The sequence below is a fragment of the Mastigoproctus giganteus genome, chromosome 14 (genome assembly GCF_048544385.1).
Source record: "Mastigoproctus giganteus isolate SK-2022 chromosome 14, ASM4854438v1, whole genome shotgun sequence".
NCBI classification, from domain to species: Eukaryota; Metazoa; Arthropoda; class Arachnida; order Uropygi; family Thelyphonidae; genus Mastigoproctus; species Mastigoproctus giganteus.
Window position 1 is genome coordinate 13,477,784 of NC_143588.1, and position 24,132 is coordinate 13,501,915.

A 24,132-nucleotide genomic window follows, 5' to 3' on the forward strand; every position below is an offset into this window, starting at 1 on the left:
ACGATGCCACCTTAAAAATTTTCTGTTTATTCAGAAATGGCTGTGTATTATGATGCTAAGCACTTTATATACATAGTCTAAATTTGTTCGCAGCTCGAGGCTCTAGCCCTAAATGCGCCTTAGTCTAAATACATCATACACCATCAGGCATCTCTCATATTGTGGAGTTATACTTCATAACTGTTTTTGCCATCATTGCATCACTTGGGTACCTACCCACTCACTGACGTAAGGGCCAAATAGCCCTGAAACAGTGCTGTCTGGGTGGTGGTACCTATCTGAGAATAAGTAACACTAGTCTTCTCCTTAGGTGAAGCGTTACTTATTCGAAGTAGTGCAATATCATGGCAACTCGTTGTGAAGGCATTCACAATATGAGATATAACCTAAAACGATGCCACCTTAAAAATTTTCTGTTTATTCAGAAATGGCTGTGTATTATGATGCTAAGCACTTTATATACATAGGAACACAGTTCTAAATTTATTGGCTGCATTTGCTGATCTTTACTTCATATTTTAAAAATTTTGTTTAGGTACATATTCCTTCCACTTTTCTTCCATTGTAGAATTGCTGTCCGTTATTTATTTGCTTCTTCGCTCTTTTTTCGCCTGTTTTTTTTTTTTTTTTTTTTTCGTATTGCTTCTATATATTATGTGACGTGTTGGGTATTGCTTATTCAGCCTTTCTCTCTCAGAATCGCAGAGGCCATATCTTTCTTTCCTTATTTTTATAATTAAACATTTTATTTTTACAGCTTTATATATATATATATATTTTTTTTTTTTCCTATTATAATTTCGTTGTATCGATTTCAGCAGTGTTTACCGATTTGCATCGCGTTTTTTACGATTAATACTATAGTATGAGCTTATGTCACGTGGTCTGAGACTCTTACCTCCGTGAGCAGAGAGTAAGATAGATGTACAGCATTACTGCTGTGTGACGTGGTTGATCTTGATCGTAAACGTCTCTAGTGCCGTCGACCGGTTTTCCTATGAAACCAAGTTTCCTCTAGTTTTAATTTTCCTTGAGTTTCACACAATTCAGAAAAAGATGGCTGTGGATAAGGAACATTGCGAGGCGAATGGCCATAATGTAACTTCTCATTTTCCTATTATAGTTACGTATATTGGTGTGCTTTTCATTTTTTGGATTACATGTAAAATAGTTCGTTCGCTTTATAGAGGAATTTATATATGTTTTGTTGCACCTGCGCTTGGAATAACTGTGAACTGGACTAAGCTTGGAAAATGGGCTAGTAAGTTAAACCTGTAATTTGTCTTTCGCTCTTTTACATTTTATTTCATCAGGTAACGGAAAATATTTTGCATTTAAAAAGCATATAATGTAGTCTGGAGCCGGTATTAGGCCTAAAAATGAAGTTGAGGATACTATAGTAAGAGCTTATGTCACGTGGTCTGAGATTCTTACCTCAGTGAGCAGAGAGTAAGATAGATGTACAGCATTACTACTGTGTGACGTGGTTGATCTTGGTCGTCAACATCTCTATTACCGTCGACCGGTTTTCCTATGAAACCAAGTTTCCTCTAGTTTTAATTTTCCTTGAGTTTCGCACAATTCAGAAAAAGATGGCTGTGGATAAGGAACATTGCGAGGCGGATGGCCATAATGTAACTTCTCATTTTCCTATTATAGTTACGTATATTGGTGTGCTTTTCATTTTTTGGATTACATGTAAAATAGTTCGTTCGCTTTATAGAGGAATTTATATATGTTTTATTGCACCTGCGCTTGGAATAACTGTGAACTGGACCAAGCTTGGAAAATGGGCTAGTAAGTTAAACCTGTAATTTGTTTTTCGCTGTTTTACATTTTATTTCATCAGGTAACGGAAAATGTTTTGCATTTAAAAAGCATATAATTTAGTCTGAAGCCGGTATTAGGCCTAAAAATGAAGTTGAGGAATCCCGTCACTTATTCCCAAGATAACATTTTGGTCGTATGCGCTAATTGCTATATACAGTCACTCCTCGACTTACGTTCTGCGGAACTCTACTAAGTCAGAATTTCCCTAAATGCTTATGCAGCACTCGCAAATTTGATTGAAGCAAAAGAGAAATGTTCGACGAACATGCAAATAGAATTATTTATTCAATTTTTTTTATCTCATGCGCAGGAAAAATTTCAAAATTATAAAATTAAAAAAGAGAGGAGACAGGCATAACGTCAGCAAATTTTTTACCTTACGAGCATCTTTGCCAGATTTAACTCACCAGCTGATAAGCACGGTTCTGCGGAGTTGAGGACTGGACATTTAGAAGGGGTTTTTTCCAACACATCACAGTTTCTCTGCAGCTGCAGAATCTGCACTGCCGACTTCACTGTATACTTTTTAACGTTGCGGAAACTAGTGCGATGACGGAACCTATTAAACCACCCATTGCTTGCTCCAAACTTGGCTTGGGGTTCGCCGTACTTATCTTCATATATACTTGCTTTTGCTTGAATGGCCATTGGACTCAGGGGCACTTACTTTTGAATCTGATTTTCCGTCCCTATTATTAATAGCTTTTCCATCTTCGATATAGCACTTGACCGCTACTTTTATACGCGCACTGTCCCTTAAAACAGTATTCACTGTTGAAGCAGTGAATACTGTTTTAAGACCTAATTCCGTGCAATAGATGACAAACTTTATCCTGCTTCGTACCTATCATTTCTAAGTCAATTTTGTTTCGTTTCCTGCCAGCCAGGGCCGCCTTTACAAAAGCTAAACACACAGCTTAGGGCTTCACATTACAAGGGGTCTCGCTCCATCTTAAAAATCCTTTTTTTAAATATTGTCACAGGTGAACTGTAAGAGAGAAGGACCTCATACATGTTATAGCTTAGGGCTACAACAAGTTTAAATCCGGCCCTGCTTCCAGCACTTGCACTTTCCGTTGATCCCTTTCTCTTTACCATTGTAATAAGTAAAAAGGAATGAAGAGAAGATTCTGAAAATTTATTAATGTTTTTTATATGATTGAAGATTTCAGTGAAGGGGAACTCATTTTTCCATAATACCGTAACGTAAAAACCCACAATTCCAGTTATCGGTATTATCGCAAATGCAATAAGATCGAGTTTACTACCCGTTTATAACAGATTGCGCTAACAGAGAAGCCCAATAAACAGGAAAGTGCAAATTGTTTTTATTGTTTTATGGTAGTGAACCTCCAGAAATGTGCTTTAGAAAAATGTTACAAAGGCGTTCAAAATTGATTCTTATAACGGAACATATGATAACGATGAAAGTGTAGTGCAATTTCCATTATAAAAATGACCTTTTAGAGAGATAAATAGCTTAGTTATATAGCGAAAATTTCAACTGCCGAGGTCTTGGAACGAATTAGCAAAAAAAAAAAAAAAAAACCAACAATAATGTGTTATTGGGTTCACATTACGATATTTTCACAATACCTCATTTTATTCCAAAGGAATACGTTTCAAAGATTTTGTTATGTTTGCACCGGCCAGCAAAAACTTACGTAAAGTCGAATTTCCGTAAGTCGAGTATTACGTAAGCCAGGGAGTGGCTGTATTCCTAGTCCTCGCTATTTTCTGTAACAAACATATTAAAATGGCCTTGCATTAGATCTGATTTTTTTATTTAAAAAAATTGTGAAAGCAGTTCTATAAATTTCGTTTTGAAGTTATATCCATAACGTATTCCGGTACAACTTACTCGGAGTGTGAACCTTGTTGACGTAAATGATTTTTCTAAGAGCAAAAAAAAAATCTGAAGAAAGAATTTACCTTATTAATCCAGTTCATCTGCAAGATGAACTAATGAGACTCGTGGCAGAGAAGAAAAATTCATGGGATGTGTCTAAATTATCAGGTGATATAGAAGTCTATGGTAGATATAAACTAGTCTGCAATCAAGTTACAAAGGAGGTTAGGCAAACTAAAGCAGATTATGAGAAGTCTTTGGCAAAGGATGGGAAGAAAAATAGTAAAGTACACTAGAAGTAAGGTGAATATTGGTCCACTTGATATCAGTAGTTTTACTGTTGATGATCCTGCTGACAAACTGAATTGTATTTTGCAGCTACATTAACACACGAGGAATAGTTTAGTGAAGAAGATGCTAGAAGTTTATCAGATGCTAAACAGATGTTTATCAGATCACTTAGCTAAATGATTTTATGATAACTGAGAGGAAAGTGGAGAAGAAATTGGATTTAAATTTTAAAAAAAAGGCACCTAAGGTGGACGGAATCTCTTCCTTCCTTTATATTAAGGGAGGCAGCAAAGGAGGTAAGCAAACCCTTAGCCATAATTATGAAAGCATCTTTGGATTCAGGCAGGTACCTGTGGATTGGAGATGTGCCAATGTATTCTCAGTTTACAAAGAGGAAGGATCGAAGAGTGGCACAAGTAATTACAAACTTGTTAGCTTAACTTCTGTTTCAGGGAAAGTAATGAAGTCACTCATTACAGAAGGAATGTAGAACTATCTAGACAGGAGTGCAGTTATACTACTGTTGCAGTATGTATTGGTTAAAGGGCAATCTTGTCTTACCAATCTGATTGGAACTGGATGCAAAAAATAATTTTGATATTATATATTTAGATTTTAGGAAAGCTTTTGATACTGTTGCACATAAGACTGCTATATAATTGAAGCAGTGTGGCATTAAGGGAAAGTTGTTGCTGTGGATAAAGGGATGGTTGAGTGGGAGAAGGCAAAGATTGGTTATCAATGAACATATGCTCTAGTGGATTAACGTTAGTGGAGTCTCATAGGGTTCTGTGATGAGCCATTGTTGTTTTCTGTATTTATTAATATTGATGAGGGGGTATAATTAGGCTTAATGTTTGCAGATGATACACTAGTTTGCAGGGTAGCGAACAACAGTAATCAAAGTATGCTGCTGCAAAAAATCTAGAAAAATTAGGGGCAGATAAGTTGAGAAATGGCTGTTGAAGTTTAACACTGGATTGCTTAAGTCACATTTATAAATAACAGAAAATTTTATAATATTTCAAAGTATTACACTTCCCCACCTAGCTACTTCACATGCCAACCGGCTTGCAAAATTTTCTGGGGAGAATATTGCCAGATTAACGTACCAACTGTGCAGTGCCGTACCTAGGTAGGGTGGACTGGGCAGTCTCCTGGGGCCCGGGAATGTAAGAGCCTGAATTCCAATGATATTTTAATTTTTTAAAATATCATTAAATATAAAAAAAATGGTTGTTTTTTGATTTACTTTAATTATACATACATTAGGACCTCTATATAACTTAATCGATTATTTGCTTTAAAAAATTTGTTAAAAAGAAATTTCATTACAAAGAAATATATAATAAATAAGTACAATAGAAATGAAATGTCAGCACCTTAGAGGAATTTTCATTGGCAAAGACAGGAGCAAAGACTTCGATGCCAAAGAGTTACGTCAAGAAATCCAATCTTTGCAGCATGTTTTAAAGGGAAAAAAATTTGGTTTGCTTAGAATTATTGACACTTATTCAAGAAAAAAACTTAGTTGAATTATATCCCAACATCACCTTTGGATGTTATTAACACCCCTCTTTGGATATTATTAACATTTCCAATTACAGTTGTCTGGAGGGAGGAGTTTTCAAGACTCAAAAGGATATTCATTCAAGCATATTCATTCATAAAACATATTCATCAATAAACATATTAATGTTTTATAAAACATATAAAACATTGGCTAAGAAAGAATTAATGGATTGGCCATTATGTCATTAAATGACATAATGGCCAATTCATTATGATGGGGTTTAGTCAATGATATATAGGAATTTTCCTAACAGGATTAAGGAGGTGATTTTTCCATTGTACAAGATGTACTAAAAGATATAAAAACATCAGATGTTATAGACAAATTTATATCAAGTAAATATCATAAGGTAATGATGTGAAAACTTTTAAGTTTATATAAATAATGTACTAGTCATTAAAGTTTAAATAAATAATTATGATTTGGATAATTTTTGAGCATTTCCTTTATTTTTCAATTTTACTAAATCCACCTTTAATTTTTGTGAGGGGGTCCCCAGATGAATATTTTGCCTATGGCTGACAGAAGTCTAGGTATGGCACTGCAACTGTATAGTGCTATATGCAGGGTGGTGGAAAATGAAAGAGAAGACCTAGAGATAATTGTAGAGTCAGATATGAAGTTCTCTGAGTAGTGCAGAGAGAGGCTGCCAGAACATGGTTTTGTCAATGTTATATAGGAATTTTGCTAACAGGATTAAGGAGGTGATTTTTCCATTGTATAAGGTAATGGATATGCAATGGTTGGGCTGCAACTTGAGTAATATATACAGTCTTGGAGGCTGCATTTTAAGTAGGTGGTTTGTATAAATTCAAGAAAGAACTAGACAAAATATTGGAGAGTATGGACAGGTGATGTTGGAAGTCTTCTCCCTCCTTTATTTTTTTTTACCAATGATGCTTTCTTGCATTATTTACCACTGCTTCTACTAATACTGTTTAAAAATTAATTTGTAGAATTTTATTGTTGGAATAAAATCATTGAATTCTATTTGAATTTATTTTTTCTGGTTCCTGTTCTTTTGCATGTTCTAAAATCTTCTTAGTTGCAAGGCAGAGTGCCTAAAGTGCCTAATCAAAAAAGAGGGTTCTGCCCATACCCACCTCTAAAAACTTCATGTGTGAATTAAGGTGGAAATTATTTATTCAGTCATTAATCAAACAGGATCATTAATTATGCCATCCATATCTAGTGGCCAATGTGGTTCTTATCTTTACTTTGAATGTTAAGCAAAGAATTTTTTCTACTTTTCTTTGCATTCATAACCTGCCTTAGCTTGCCTAATTCCATTAGTGACTTACTTGCAGACTGATGTACACTCCTGTAGGTTTCTGTGTCTTCTGATAATTAATAATCATTCAATGCATTTTTCTTGTCTGCTGAACATTACCTCTTGGTATAAAAAGTTTTTAATAGCTTTTAGTACTTCCTTGAATACTTCCTATTTAGAATTTGCATTTTTTAATATCATATGGTCCTTATGAGAAGGATTTAAAAACTGTCTAAAACCATTGTAGTCACCTTCACAAAAGGATCTCATATCAATATACAGCAATACCCCACGTAGCACTGATAATTGGTACCGAAACGGTTCTGTGTTATGTGAAACAATGCTGATTGAGGTATAATTATAATGGGTTTTAATTGAATGCGTACCAGAGAAACAGTCTAAAAACAAATTATAATAAATCTATAAACAGTTTTTGCTTGATAGCCAATTAAAAGGATTTGAAATAAAAGAATATTGCAAAAATTTTATTAATGAAAAGGCAACATCATGAGATGAGAAAAAAACTTTGTTTATTTAGGTATTTCAGTGGTGAAGTCGTCTCTTATTTTTCTCGGTGTACAGGTCTTTGTAGCATCAAATCCCATCTTGTAAAATTTGCCGTATCTTGATGCTACGTTCAACATTCGGATCTCTATTCATAACTACTGGTGATATTCTGGTTTATGTTACCCATTTATGGACAAATTCAATGGAAAAGTTCGGTGCAACACAAGCAGTTGCTCTTGACATCTCCAAGGCTTTTGATTGTGTTTGGCATAAAGGTCTTCTAAACAAGCTTCCATCTTATGGTTTTCCAATTGGTTATCCAGTTTTCTCTCTGATCGCTCACTGAGGGTGATGGTAGATGGCTCTCTGTCTTCTAACTTCTCCACTAATGCTGATGTCCCCCGAGGTTCAGTTCTTTCCCCTACTCTTTTCCTCTTGTATATTAATGACCTTCTTCCATTGACTGGAAATCCTATCCATAGTGTTGCCAATGATAGCACATTGCATTCCACTTTCCATTTTGAGAAATCTTGCCCTGCTCAATCAGCTTCAACTTCTCGAATATCCGCTACCAATTCCTTAAATGCCCATCTTCAGGTAATTCTCCAGTGGGGCAAAGACAACTTAGTTGATTTCAATCCTTCTAAAACTCAGTCGGATAACTTACGTGGAAAATTAGTTTCCCGACTCCGGACTCTAGTGCTGCTCGCTCGGTAAACAGACGGTAGGTGTTATCGGTCTGGAGCTGAAATCGAGAAGGATATATTGATTGACAGGCAGGCATTGCAAACCATGAAATTATTGTTGATGGGCACAACAGATGACAAGCTACTGTGTAGTCATTGGTTGGCATTATAATGATGTGCATTTATGAGTAAAGAACGGTGCATAATAGTTTGTGATGAACGGTAAACAGGTAATAGTAGCAATGAATCTTTTAAAGATGGAAGAAATTTGTAAGGAAAATAAAAGGTTGGTTGATTTTTTTTGATGAAAACTGAATTAATAAAAGTTTCATTCTGTTCATTTTTATGTTCTTCATGTTTTTTTTCTCATTATTAAAATCAGATTTTTAGAGTTCATGAGTGTTTTTACTATACTGTTGATTTAGGTTTGGTTACAAAAAAAGGAACATGTTTCTTTATTTTTCATTATATTTTCATAACCTGACCTTAAAAATAAAAGTACAGTAATGAAAAATTAATATTTTGTTAATAAACAATTTATGTGCTAGTCCACCCATGATTCTAAAGAAAAAAGGTTAGGCGACCCCCATTCTGGTGGGGATCAAGCTCCCATGGGATACAAGTGGAGGTAACCTGACCTTTTTTACCAATAGGGCATATAGTCAGACAAGAAAATAAAAATAGTCATAAAAAATATTTTTTTTATGAATGTATTTCTAAATATGACTGTGATTCTAAAGAAAAAAGGTTATGTTACCCCATCCACTTTGGGAGGGGGTCAAGCTCCCACTGTATTCGAGTTTTTTTTTTATGTATACCCCAAACATGAGAGGTATTAGAACCTACAGTACTTAGTACCGTGCTTGGGTTTGAGGTTGAGAAGACAAAAGAAGATATTTGTTGATATTGGACTTGAACTTCTGTAGACTGTAATTTTCAGGATATACGTATGAAGGAAGGTTGTTCCAGAAAACGGCAGTTGAATGAATAAACGAGGAAGATGAAAAGTTGGTTCTGTGAGGTTTGAAGTTGGACAGTAAATGGGTGTTGGCTGGTGACTGCACGTGTTCGGACTGTTTTGAAAGAGAGAAAGCAGGAATTATAGAAGCCAATTCAGAAGAACAGTGCCCATGGAATTATAAGACAGCGAGTGAAGAGACTCTGTTAGAGATGAATCATTAATTAACCTAACTGCCCTCTTCTGAATGGAATCAAGAAGCCTGAGAGAGGTTTTGGGGGCACCACCCCAGATGTGGGAACAATATTCCATGGCAGGGCGGATTTGCGATTTATACAGAGTGAGCATCTGTTTGGAAGATGTTAGGTTTTCAGGAGCATTAGCAACTAAGGCCATATTTCTCCGGAAATATGCGGTGGTTATTCCCTGACCTTTCCACATTCTCTGTATTTGGTGGTGACGGATTCGAACCCTGGTCTAATCAAGAAGCGTGTGCTACGCACTGCTGCTCCTTCCCACCTGGGTATGGAGGCACCACTCTGTTTGGAAGAAAATTAACGCCAAGAGCGAAAGAGAAAACCAAGTTTTTTTTAGATGCAGAGGAAGCAATATTTCTTATGTGCTTGTGCCAAGAGAGATTAGAAGTCAGGGTAATCCCCAAAAGAAATATATCAATTTGCCTAGAAATTGGAGTATCACTAAAGATAAGCATAGGAGCAGAAGAATCCTTTTTGCGAGATATAACACAAGACTGAGTTTTATAAAGGTTGAAATCAACTAGGTTGTCTCTGCCCCACTGGAGAATTACCTGCTGATCGGCATTTAAGGAATTAGCATTAGCATTAGTAGAGGCATTTGATGCAAGAAAGCAAGCTTATGCAGCATCAGCCAAAAAAAAAAAAAAAAAAAGTAACATAAATAAATAAAAATAACCACTTCCTCTTCACCCATCTGTTCGTTCGAAATACCTGTCCAGCTGAGCCTTAAACTTATTTAGGCTATCAACTTCCACGACAAGGGATGGAAGTCTGTTCCACCTACCAACCACCCGCTGGCTAAAGGCAAATTTCCGCACGTCTATCCTACATCTGTCTTTCCTCAATTTGAATTTATGCCCTCTCAGGTGATTTTTCTGAGCTAGAGGAAGAATCCCATCAGCATTGAGCATGCTTAAACCATTCAAGGCTTTATATACCTCTATCAGATCACCTCGCTGGTGCCTAGTCTCCAGACACTGTAATTTGCAAAACTTAAGCCTTTCTTCGTAAGAGCACCCCTTTGTTCCATTCACTAATCTTGTTGCCCTTCTCTGTACTCGTTCCAGCAGCTCTACATCCTTCTTGAAATGAGGCCTCCAGACCTGTATACAGTACTCTAGGTGTGGTCTTACCATTGCCTTATACAAGGGAATAATCACCTCCTTATCCCTGCTAGAAAAATTCCTATATATCATTGACAATACACCATGAGCTACTCTTGCAGCCCGTCTGCACTGCTCAGAGAACTTCATATCTGCCTGCACAATCACCCCCAAGTCCCTTTCATTCTCTACCACTGTCAGTGTAGTACCACAGAGTTGATACGTTGCTCTGGGGTTGCTGTTTCCCATGTGTAGTACTTTACATTTGTCAATGTTAAACTTCATTTGCCACCTCTCAGCCCATCTGCTCAACCTTTCCAGATCCTGTTGCAGCAGCATAGTGTCAGTAGTGTCCTTGACAACCCTGCCAACCTTTGTATCATCTGCAAACTTGGACATTAAGCTTGATATACCATCATCAATATCATTTATAAATACAGAAAACAACAATGGACCCAACACTGAGCCCTGAGGGACTCCACTAATAACATTAGTCCACGATGAGCAGTGTCCATTGATTACCACTCTCTGTCTTCTCCCCCTCAACCACCCCTTTATCCATAGCAGCAATTTGCCTCCAATGTCACACTGCTCCAATTTGTGTAGCAGTCTTCCATGTGCAACAGTATCAAAAGCCTTTCTAAGATCCAAGTATATACAGGCATACCTCGGTTAACGTTACCTCTGATAACGAAGCCTCGATATAACGAAGTCCGCAATTTCAAGCCCCATTTAACATAAAAAAATATTCCATTTTTGTTTAATCACCTGAAATCTAAACAAACTGAAGAAATTACGGAAACCTTTGGGGCTTCTCGTGGTTGGTTCGAGAAATTTAAAAAACGGGCCAGGATTCATAGTGTAAAATTAACAGTAGAAGCTGCAAGTGCAGATGTTGAAGCTGCAAATAAGTTTCCAGAAAAACTAAAGGAAATAATTAAACGTGAAAATTTTCCACCAAATTTGGTGTTCAATGTTGACGAAAGCGGTTTGTTCTGGAAACGGCTACCAACAAAAAGCTTCATTTCTATTGAAGAAAAATCAGCTGCTGGGTTCAAAGCAGCCAAAGACCGTTTAACGTTACTCTTTGGATCAAATGCCTCTGGCGATTATAAATTAAAATTGTTATTAGTTTACCATTCAGAAAATCCGAGGGCGTTAAAAGGTAACATAAAAATGAATTTACCTGTAATATGGAAAGCAAATAGAAAAGCGTGGGTTACCAAGGAGTTATTTACTGATTGGTTTGTTAACCACTTTTGTCCTGGAGTAAAACAGTATTGTCAAAAAAACAACTTTGAAGAAAAAGCTCTTTTGTTGTTAGACAATGCTCCGGGACATCCTACTGATCTTAACACGTTGGACACATGCATTCCTGTCAAAGTTGTGTTTCTTCCAGCAAACACAACTTCCCTGATCCAACCATTGGATCAGGGAGTAATAGCATCATTTAAAGCTTATTATCTGCGTCGAACTTTAAGCAATTTAACTGAACTAGAGGATAAAGAGGAAATGACAGTTAAAACTTTTTGGAAAAACTACACCATTAAAAACGCAATAGAAAGCATTGATAGTTCTTGGAAAGAAGTGACTAAGAAATGCTTAAATGGAGTTTGGCGCAAAATATGGCCAGAAGTTGTACTAGAAGAAGAAAATAACATCCAAGAATTAGAAATGAAGTTATCCAGATGGCTCAATCAAATAGGTTTCGAAAATGTCGATGAAGAGGATGTTAGAAATTTATTGAATGCAGAAGATGATGGTTTTTCAGTGGAAGATTTAGAAAGCCTTGTTAGCAACGAAGACAAAGGTAATGAAGGCGAAGTTAAAGAAGTACCTGCCGAAAAAGTATTAACAACCAAAGATTTAAAAAGGTGCTTAAATGATCTTGAAAACGTTTTAAATTTTTTTAGTGAAAATGATCCTGACTTAGGAAGAAGTGTTATAGTTAAGCGATCAGTGTTAAATGCAATAACTCCGTATAGGCAATTGTTAAATGAAAGAGAAAAAAAGCATAAACAATCAACTTTAACCTCATATTTTAAAATGTGATTTCACTTTGTATGTAAGTTGACTGTTTATTTAATAAAACTTTTCTTTGTTCGAAAAAAAGCTTTTCATTTTCTTTACGTAGGAACGTATCCCTATTCTGGCCATAGTATTTTTACCTCTGAAAACGAAGTTTCGCTTAACGAAGTAATTTCGTAGAACGCATCCTATTCGTTAATCGAGGTATGCCTGTAATATCAAAGTTATTCCCTGCATCCAGTTCTTTTGTGACTGCATCATAGTATCCAATCAAGTTGGTCAGGCAAGACTTCCCCTTAACAAAACCATGCTGTGTCTGAGCTATAACTGAAGTCTTGTCTAAATGATCCTGCAGTGCTTCTTTAACCAGTGCCTCCATTAATTTTCCTGGAACAGAAGTTAAGCTCACAGGTCTATAATTACTTGTGTCAGCCTTTGATCCTCCTTTGTGAATTGGGGTCACATTTGCACATTTCCAGTCTATGGGTACCTCCCCTGAGTCCAAGGAAGCTCTCATAATTATGGCTAAGGGTTTGCTTACTTCCTTTGCTGCCTCCTTTAATATAACTGGATAGATCCCATCCACCCCGGGTGCCTTTCTTGTGTTTATCTTCAACAGTTTCTCCTCCACTTTACTCCCAGTTATTTCAAGATTCTGTAGCTTACTGCTAGAGTTGAATACACCTCTGGTATTCCCTTTGCTGAATAACTCCTCATGTGTGAATGTCGATGCAAAATATTCATTTAGTTTGTTAGCTACCTGAGCAGGATCATCAACAGTTGACCCATCAATATCAAGTGGACCAATCTGATTCATCCCCTTCCTTCTAGAGTTTACATAAGTAAAGAACTCTTTGCCGTTTTTCTTTGCATCCCTTGCCAAGGATTTCTTGTAATCTGCCTTCGCCTGCCTAACCTCCTTTGTAACTTGGTTGCATATCTATCATAGGCTTCTGTGTCATGTGTTAATTTGTAAGTATCCCATGCATTTTTCTTCTCTGCCATATGCCTCATTAGTTCATCTGACATCCATTTTGGCCTAAACTTTGAACAATATTTCTTAGTTGGTATGTAAAGCCTAGTAGCTTCCAAGATAAGTTCTTTGAATGCTTCCCATTTTGAATTTGCTGTTGGTAACATCATCAGTTGGTCCCACTGTATAGAATTTAAATACTGTCTCAGTCCATCGTAGTCGCCTTTACGGAAGCAATAACCCTTCCCTTTACCCCTAATGGTAGTTACCTCTTTGAGTAAATCCCACTTCAGCACACTGTGATCACTGCCACCTAGTGGTTCATTTATCTGCAGATTCTTAATGCATGAAGAATCACTGCTGATAATCAAATCAAGAGTATTACTCCCTCTAGTTGCCTCCCGAACATGCTGATGTAGAAAACAATCATCCAATAAATCCACAAAAGCTCTGCTAGTGCGAGAGTAACCAGCCCCCAAATTCCAGTCAATATCTGGGAAATTAAAATCTCCCATTATAAGACTCTCTGATTTACTGGCCCACTCTATTTCCTGTACAGTTCCTTATTATACTCATCAGAGTCATTAGGCCTATAGCACACACCTACTCTCAATTTTGATCTCCCATTTTGATTAGACCGAGGTTCGAGCTCATCACCACCAAATACGGAGGATGCGGAAAGGTCAGGGAATGATCACCGCATATCCCGGAGCAATATGGCCTTAGTTGCTAATGCTCCTAAAAAACAACAACAACAACCGTATTTCCCCATGTCAGGTGCCATGAAGATGGTGCATTGTATGATAAAATCGCGCGTGAAAATGGAATGAATGAAGCATCATTTTGAACGATTATTTGAAAGGATCAGTATAAAGAGCAGGAAATTTCCACAGCATCTTACATGACGAATGTGATAACTAAGTGAAGCAGTTCGCTATTGATTAATATGGAATGTCTTATATTGATATGGATAGAAGATTGTAATCAAAAGAGAATTCCTTTGAATCAAAACATTATTCAAGCGAAAGTCATGAGTCTTTATAACACGCTGAAGGAAAAAGAAGAAAATGAAGAGGAGAAGACTAAAGAAATATTTACAGCCAGTTGTTTTTTACAAATTTAAAAACCGTGTTGGGCTCCACAATGTTTGTATCTCAGGTGAAAGTGCAAACAAAGACGCTGCTGCAAGATTTCCCAGTGAATTGAAAGACATCATTTAGGAAGGTGGCTACAAGGACGGACAAATTTTCAACGTTGACGAAACTGGACTGTTCTGGAAAAAATGCCTTCATGAACTTTTTTTAGCTAAAAATGACAAGGCCCAATCTGGATATAAAGCATCAAAAGATCATTTAACACTTTTGTTGGATGGCAACTCATCCTGGAGATTTTAAATTGAAGCCTCTACTCGTGTTCAGAGCAGAAAACCCAAGAGTTCTAAAGGGTTGCGTAAAAAGCACATTGCCCGTAATTTGGCGATCCATAAGAAAGCATGGATTACAAGAGAATTGTTTACAGAATGGTTCACAAATGATTCTTGTCCAACAGTTGAACATTTCTGCAAAGATGAAGGGATGGAGTTCAAAATTTTGTTGCTTTTAGACAATGCACCAGGCCATCCACCTGAAATTTCTGACCACAATAAAAAAATATAAAAATATGCTTTCTTCCACCTAACACAACGTCTCTCTTACAATCCACGGATAAAGGTGTAATTGCTACATTCAAGGCGTATTATCTGCGGTGAACTTTTTCCCAAGCGATTGAAGCTTCAACAGGAGTGGGATCATTATTTTTACAAACGTTTTGGAAAAATTATAACATCAGGGATGCGATCGAAATATATCTGCATCTCAGCTAGAAATCACTGCCAACAACATGCGTTCCGTTTGGCAGCATGTTTTGTCCCATTCGGCAAATGATTTCACTGATTTTGAATCACAAGGTCAGACAATTGCTGAAGACATTGTGAAGATCGGAAAAGAAAAGACTTGGGGTTCGAAACTTTGGACACTGCCAATGTACATGACTGCATTGACTCACATGCAAATGAAATTGATGATGCATATGAAGAAGAGGAAAACAATTCTGAAGTGGATAACACTGAAGTGGCATCAAAAGAATTTTCAACAGAAGAATTGGAGGAAGTTTTTCGGGGAGTTGACATGGCCCGCAAGGCAGCTTTTTTCTTTTTTTTTTTATGAAAACCCCAAACACAAGAGGTATTAGAACCTATAGTACTTAGTACCATGCTTGGGTTGGAGGTTGAGAAGACGAAAGAAGATATTTGTTGACATTAGACTTGAACTGATGTAGACTATAATTTTCAGGAAATGCGTATGAAGGAAGGTTGTTCCAGAAAACGACAGTTGAATGAATAAACGAGAAAGATGAAAAGTTGGTTCTGTAAGTTTGAAGTTGGACAGTAAATGAATGTTGGCTGGTGGTGGCACGTGTTCAGACTGTTTTGAAAGAGAGGGCGGGAAGCCAATTCAGAAGAACAGTGTCCATGGAAATATCTGTAGAAAAGGCATGCAGCAGAAACAGTACGTCTATGAGACAGCCAGTGAAGAGACTCTGTTAGAGAGAAGTCATTAATTAACCTACCTGCCCCCTTCTGAATGGAATCTAGAAGCCTGAGAGAGATTTTGGGAGAGATTCCTATCCATAGTTTTGCCAATGATAGCACATTTCATTCCACTTTCCATTTTGAGAAACCTTGTCCTGCTCAATCAGCTTCAACTTCTCAAAAATCTGCTACCAATGCAAGTAAAAAAATCTACAACCACTGTATAAGACGCACCCAGTTTTTTCACCCCAAATTTTTCGAAAAAAAGGTGCGTCTTATAGAGTACTGTATACAGGTGTGGAGGCCTCATTTCAAGAAGGATGTAGAGCTGGTGGAACGAGTACAGAGAAGTGCAACAAGATTAGTGAATGGAACAAAGGGGTGCTCTTATGAAGAAAGGCTTAAGTTTTGCAAATTACAGTGTCTGGAGACTAGGCACCAGCGAGGTGATCTGATAGAGGTGTATAAAGCCTTGAATGGTTTGAGCAGCTCAATGCTGATGGGATTCTTCCTCTCGCTCAGAATAATCACCTGAGAGGGCATAAATTCAAATTGAGGAAAGACAGATGTAGGATAGACGTGCGGAAATTTGCCTTTAGCCAGCGGGTGGTTGGTTGGTGGAATAGACTTCCATCCCTTGTCGTGGAAGTTGATAGCCTAAATTAGTTTAAGGCTCAGCTGGACAGGTATTTTGAACGAACAGAGGGGTGAAGTGAAAGTGGTTTTTTTTTTTTTTTTTGCCTGATGCCGCATAAGCTTGCTTTCTTGCATCAACTGCCTCTACTAATGCTAATAATTATCCCCTACCCCACCTTATCCCCTCTGCATGGGGATAAGGTGGGGGAGGGGATCTCCTTAACCATCTATACACATGGTTAAGGAGATATATGCTCCCTCTGAATACACCCCTGTTGGAGACATGGTATTCCTCAGATATAAGGGATCCAGAATTTGAATATGGGAAGTACAATATGTACAGGGGGTTATGTTCTTAGTTAGGAAGCACATAAAATTTAAGCCAGTGCATACAGTTGACTTTAGTGGCCAGTGCAATGTTGAGTCAGTTTAGTGTGACATAAGCACTGGGAAAAGGGGCTCACATCTGGTGAGTATGGGCTTAACACCCAGGGTCCCGAGATGGATATCTTCATTCTTCTCTTTCTTGGTGATTCCCTTCTACTTCTAACTCTCTCTCTCTCTCTCTCTCTCTCTCTCTCTCTCTCTCTCTCTCAGGGTAATTCAGAATTTTTTTTTTTTTTGGCTGGTGCAGCATACGTCCCAGGTTTCCTTGCACCATATAGATGATAATAATAATAATAATTATTATTATTAATTGCCAAAGACCCTACATAGACCCTGCAACAATAGGGCTCCCAGTGAACACCTACAAGGAACTCCAGAAAGTCGCAATCCTGAACACCTGTAGGATAGTCAGTTCCTCGACCAACAGTAACACCAGACATAACAATCACCCTATGTACTTGGTAGCAATACCCGTCACGAGGTGGAAACCTCATTCAGGGAGAAATAATATATATAAGAGCAATTATAATAATAATAATATATTCACCAAATACCAGTTGACCAAAGAAAGTGTACCATACTACAAGTATGGTACACTTCACCAAATTCACCAAAAAACCCCAGGCAGTACTAGAGACCCCAACCCACAAGCTGCCCTGTGACTGCGTCATAATAATGGATAAACCATCCTGCACAACAGACCGGACATAACCCTTGTGGACAAGATGGAAAAGGCCACCTACCTGATTGACATAATGGTGCCGAACACTAGCGATGTCCAGAAAACCCATGAGGAAAAAATTAGGAAGTACACGAATGTGAGACATGAGGTCAAGGAGATGTGGCATATGCAAGAAGTAATGACCATCCCGATCATCGTGTGAACCACCAGTATGGTGCCAAAGACCCTACATAGCAGCCTAGCAGCAATAGGTCTCCCAGAGAACACCTACAAGGAGCTCCAAGAATTTGCAATATTGAACACCTGTAGAATAGTCAGAGAGTTCCTTGACCAACAGTAACATCAGAAATTACAACCACCCTGTGTATTTGGTAGCAGTACCCGTCACGGAGTGGAATCCCCCAATCAGGGAGAAATAATATGAGAGCAATAATAATATTAATAACATAAAAATGAGAGCAGGAGGGTGCTATAAGCTGAATGACTGTGATGAGTATGAACAATTGTACAGAGAAACAGAGTGGGCCTATAAATAAGAATGTCCTATAATGGGAGATTATGGAACAAGGAATTATCAACTTATCGGCAGCGATTCTTCATGCATTAAGAATATGCAGTTGTTTTTGTTGTTTTGGTTTTCAGGAGCATTAGCAACTAAGGCCATATTGTTCCGGGATATGTGGTGGTTATTCCTTGACCTTTCCGCATCCTCTGTATTTGGTGGTGACAGGCTTGAACCCTTGTCTAATCAAGAAGAGTGTGCTACGCACTGCTGCTCCTTCCCACCTGGCTACGGAGGTGCCAATATGCAGTTGAAAGAACCACTAGGTGGCAGATATCACAATGTATTGATGTGGGGTTTAGTTTAAGTTGTGTTACTTAAAGACCCTTCCTTTTACCATCAAGGGTAAAAGGAAGGGTTTTTTGCTTTCGTAAAGTGACTACAGTGGTCTCAGTCAGTTTTTAAATTCTATACCGTCAGACCAACTGATATTGTTACCTTCAGCCAGTTCTAAATTCAAGAAAATAATCTTAGAAGTTACTAGGCTTTTCCTGCCAAGTAAGAAATACTGTTCAAAGCTTAGACCTAATTGGATCTCAGAAGAAGCATTCAGACATGTGGAAGAGAAAATGCACGTCGACAGGAAAATGCATGAGATGCATATAAATTATCAGGTACAATGTCCCCTTACAATGATACTTTAAATAGATAGTGTCTCTGATATCCCTACAATGTCTGCATTTGAAGACTTGACCAGAAGACTATGCTAGATATAAACTAGTCTGTAATCAGGTCACAAAGACGCTTCGGAAAGTGAAGGCAGATTAAAAGAAATCCTTGGGAAACAGTGCAAAGAAAAACAGTAAAGCCTTCTTTATTTATGAAAATATTAAAAGGAAGGGGATTTATCTAATTGGTCCACTTGATATCGATGGTTCAACTGTTGATAATCCTGCCCAGGTTGCTGATAAACGAAATGAGTATTTTGCATCTACATTCACACATGAGGAATTCCTTAGGAAAGTGGAGGCCATAAGTTTATTAAACTCTAACAGGGGGCTAACTGATTTTTAATCACTGGGAGCAAAGAGGAAGAGAAATTGTTGAAGTTAACCATAAGAAAGGCACCTGGGGGGGATGAAATTATCCAATTTTATTAGGGGTTGCAGCTAAGGAAGAAAGGAAACCCTTAGCCATAATTATGAGAGCATCTTTGGATCCCAGGTTCCTACTAACTGGAGATGCTCGAATGTTCCCCATTCACAAAAGGATGAAACAAATAATTACAGACTTGATAGTTTAACTTCTGTTGCAGGGAAAATAATGGAGGAACAGGTTAAAGAAGTAATGCAGGATCATCTTGACAAGACGGCAGTTATACGTCAGACACAGCATGAGTTTTTTAAGGGTAAATCTTGTTTGACCAATTTGATTGGATACTACAATGTAGTCACAAAGGAACTGGATTCAAAAAATAATAATATTGACATCATATATTTGGATTTCAGGAAAGCTTTTGATTATGTTGTACATAACATATTGCTGTAAAAATTGGAGCATGTGGCATTAAGGGAAATAAGGCAATGGTCAGGTCCCAATTTTAATATTTCATACAGGTCTTGAGGCCTCATTTTAGGAAGGATGTAGAGCTGTTGGACTGAATACAGAGAAGGGCAATGAGATTGGTGAGCGAAAGAAAGGGTGCTCTTACCAAGAAAGGCTTCAGTGCTAAAAATTGCAGTGTCTGGAGACTAGGCACCTGCGAGGGGATCTGATTGGGGTGTTTAAGGATTTGAATGGATCGAGCAAGCTCAGTGCTAGAGGGCATAAATTCTACTTGAGGAAGGACAGTTGCAGAATAGATGTGCAGAAGTTTGCCTTTAGCCAGCTGGAAGTTGATAGCTTAAATAAGTTCAAGGAAGAACTAAACAAACTATTGGAGGGTATGGATAGATGAACTTTTATTAATGCTAAAAATAGAGTTGTTATTAATGGACACCACGCTTTGTGGACTAATGTTTCTAGTTCCTCAAATTTCCTTGTTGTTTCCTATATTTATCAATGATATTGATGGAGGCATATTACGCTTAATTCCCAAATTTTCAGATGGTACAATAAGTGGCATGTGGTTAATAATAGTAATGACAATATGCTACTGTAACGGGATCTAGACAAGTTTGGTAGATGGGCTTAGAAATGGCATTTGAAATTTAACATTGACAAATTACGAGAAATCTTTGGCAAAAAGATGCTAAGAAAAACAGCAAGGACTTCTTTACTTATATAAATTATAGAAGGAAGGTGATGAATCAGATTAGTCCACTTGATATCAATGGTTCAACTGTTGATGATTCTACTCAGATAGCTGACAAACTGAATGAGTATTTTGCATCTACAGTGACACATGAGGAATTCTTTAGGGAAATGAAGGACAGAAGCTGATTAAACTCTAACAGGGAGCTTAATGATTTTGTAATAACAGAGCAAAGTGAAGGAGAAATTGTTGAACTTAAACAGAGGAAAGGGTGGATGGGATCTAGCATTAGCATTTTAGCATTAGTAGGGGCATTTGATGCAAGAAAGAAAGCTTATGCAGCATCAGCCAAAAAAAAAAAAACCCCACTCTCCCATTTCACCCCTCCGTTCGTTCCAAGTACTTGTCCAGGTCAGCCTTAAATTTATTTAGGCTATCAACTTCCACAACAAAGGATGGAAGTCTGTTCCACCAACCAACCACCTGCTGGCTAAAGGCAAACTTCCGCACATTTATCCTACATCTGTCTTTCCTCAATTTGAATTTATGCCCTCTGGTGATTATTCTGAGCAAGAGGAAGAATCCCATCAGCATTGAGCATGCTCAAACCATTCAAGGCTTTATACACCTCAATCAGATCACCTCGCAGGTGCCTAGTCTCCAGACACTGTAATTTGCAAAATTTAAGCCTTTCTTTATAAGAGCAACCCTTTGTTCCATTCACTAATCTTGTTGCCCTTCTCTCTACTTGTTCCAACAGCTCTACATCCTTCTTAAAATGAGGCCTCCAGACCTGTATACAGTACTCAAGGTGTGGCCTGACCATTGCCTTATACAAGGGGATAATCACCTCCTTATCTCTGCTAGAAAAATTCCTGTATATCATTGACACTATGAGCTACTCTTGCAGACCATCTGCAATGCTCAGAAAACTTCATATCTGCCTGCACAATTACCCTCAGGTCCTTTTCGTTCTCTACCACTGTCAGTGTAGTACCACAGAGTTGATATGTCACTCTGTGGTTGCTGCTTCCCATATGCAGTACTTTACATTTGTCAATGTTAAACTTCATTTGACACCTCTCAGCCCATCTGTTAAACTTTTCTAGATCATGTTGCAGCAGCGTACTGTCATTAGTGTCCTTAAAAACCCTGCCAACCTTCGTATCATCTGCAAACTTGGACATTAAGCTTGACATACCATCATCAATATCATTTATAAATACAGAAAACAACAATTGACCCAATACTGAACCCTGAGGGACTCCACTAATAACATTAGTCCACGATGAGCAGTGTCCATTGATTACCACTCTCAACCATCCCTTTATCCATAGCAGCAATTTGCCTCCAATGCCACACTGCTCCAATTTGTGCAGCAGTTTTCCATGTGCAACAGTATTAAAAGCCTTTCTAAGATCCAAGTATATAATATCAAAGTTATTCCCTACATCCAGTTCCTTTGTGACCACATCATAGTATCCAATCAAATTGGTCAAGCAAGATTTTCCCTTAACGAAACCATGCTGTGTCCGAGCTATAACTGAAGTCTTGTCTAGATGATCTTATAATGCTTCTTTAACCAGAGCCTCCCTTAATTATAGACCTGTTAGTTTAACAGAAGTTAAACTAACAGGTCTATTAGTAGAAGTAGAAGCTCTAGCCCTAAATGCGCCTTAGTCTAAATACATCATACACCATCAGGCATCTCTCATATTGTGGAGTTATACTTCATAACTGTTTTTGCCATCATTGCATCACTTGGGTACCTACCCACTCACTGACGAAGGGCCAAATAGCCCTGAAACAGTGCTGTCTGGGTGGTGGTACCTATCTGAGAATAAGTAACACTAGTCTTCTCCTTAGGTGAAGCGTTACTTATTCGAAGTAGTGCAGTATCATGGCAACTCGTGAAGGCATTCACAATATGAGATATAACCTAAAACGATGCGTACCTACCCACTCACTGACGAAGGGCCAAATAGCCCTGAAACAGTGCTGTCTGGGTGGTGGTACCTATCTGAGAATAAGTAACACTAGTCTTCTCCTTAGGTGAAGCGTTACTTATTCGAAGTAGTGCAGTATCATGGCAACTCGTGAAGGCATTCACAATATGAGATATAACCTAAAACGATGCCACCTTAAAAATTTTCTGTTTATTCAGAAATGGCTGTGTATTATGATGCTAAGCACTTTATATGCATAGTCTAGAAGTAGAAGCTTAAATAGCTGACTTTTCACAATGCTTTGTAATGAAGTGGGATGAAACATTTCTTTTATATACAAAAGTAAGGTCGTTGTCCAGTGGTAAAGTGTTGTGACGTCTTTTTGACCTCAAACATGAAGTTTTATTGTTTTTATCGGTTAAAAATCAGAACCTTGCTCAATCGTTTACAAATTAAAAATGGCCCGTAAAACTTAGTTCCCTTACTAATAAATTTGAAAAACTTAATGATTTAAATTTAAGTCTTCAAGGACAGGGAACAAATATATTAATACTCAGTGATAAAATAGAAACTTTGAAAGGGAAGCTTAATCTTTGGAAAACTGAATTTAAGTATAATAATATTGAAATGTTCCCATGCTTTACTGATTTTGTTATAATATTGACATTTTACAATTTAGGGATATCAATGCCACCCACCTAACAATGCTAATTAAGAATTTTTCCAAATGATTTAATATATCTCCATACAAAAAAAGTTGTATTGGATTTGTGATCCCTTTTCTTTTGATGGTAATTTCATGCCCCAAAATTACCATTCATCCTGTCGCTGACGAAGCATTACATGCTCTTTTCAAGACTTGTGAAAAATTTTGGCTTTCTCTTCGAGACTAGTATCCAGAATTATCGAAAATGGTGAAACAAACATTGCTACCTTTCGGATATACATATTTATGTGAGGTTGGTTTCTCCCAAAATGAACAGCTATAAAAACAAAAAAGCGTTCCAAACTTGATCCAGAAGATTACATGAGATTAGTAATTTCAAACATTGCACCAAATATGGACCAAATATTAACGGTTATCCAACTCATCCTTCTCATTAATTGTTCATTTTTTTATCGTTTTGTAATCTTAATTGAAGAATAAGAATTTGATTCGTTGTTTTTGCTGTATTCAATTAAAACATTACACGATTATTTTAATGTGTAAATTAAAATGGAAACAATTTTTTTATTCCTTTCTTAGTACTCAAATAAAATTTTCTACTGCATAATTTATAAAATGCCATTTTTATTCTCTAAAAAACTGGCCATCCTATCTTGGGGTTTGATCAATTTTATATTTAATAAAGGGGGTTGCGAGCCAAATAAGTTTGCGTGCCACTGGTATAGGCTATTTTTGGAATATTAAATTTTAAGGCAGAAGAATTCTCTTACCTGGGGTTTTCTTCAGGAACGGCTGCATCCAGGTGAGATGTAATTCGAAAACTGTTGAAATTGTATATATCTAGTAGGGGACGAAGGAAAAAGCAAAGGGAGATGTCTTGAAGCCTGGTGGGGCTTTTCGTTAATACCATCTTCAAAGGAGGGTGAATACTAGTCGTAGGCTGTCTTTTATAGTATGGGATCGTTCCATTGCTGTATTTCAAAAGCATGGTGGGGGGATGTTTGAGTAGTTGAAAGGAGGAAAAAGGAGAAGTAGGGGAGAAGGAAAATTTTCCTGCCCCACCGTATTACATTTATAGTTTTGGAATTTGGAAATTGTAGATTTAGAACAGCTTACAGGTTTTTTTGGGAAAAAAATAGTGGCAGCAAGAAAGGAAAAGAAAGG

At 37.4% G+C, this 24,132-nt stretch overlaps 1 protein-coding gene across 1 annotated transcript in view; it reads left to right on the forward strand.

Moving 5' to 3' along the window:
- The first annotated feature begins 917 nt into the window (after positions 1 to 917).
- LOC150074985 (very-long-chain 3-oxoacyl-CoA reductase-like) overlaps positions 918 to 24,132 on the forward strand; it is a 229,000-nt gene continuing 205,785 nt past the window's right edge. The window contains exon 1 of the mRNA XM_090389237.1: positions 918 to 1,261. Within this exon, the coding sequence (XP_090245363.1) occupies positions 1,057 to 1,261 (205 nt within the window). The 5' untranslated portion in view covers positions 918 to 1,056. The remainder of the gene's footprint in view (positions 1,262 to 24,132) is intronic.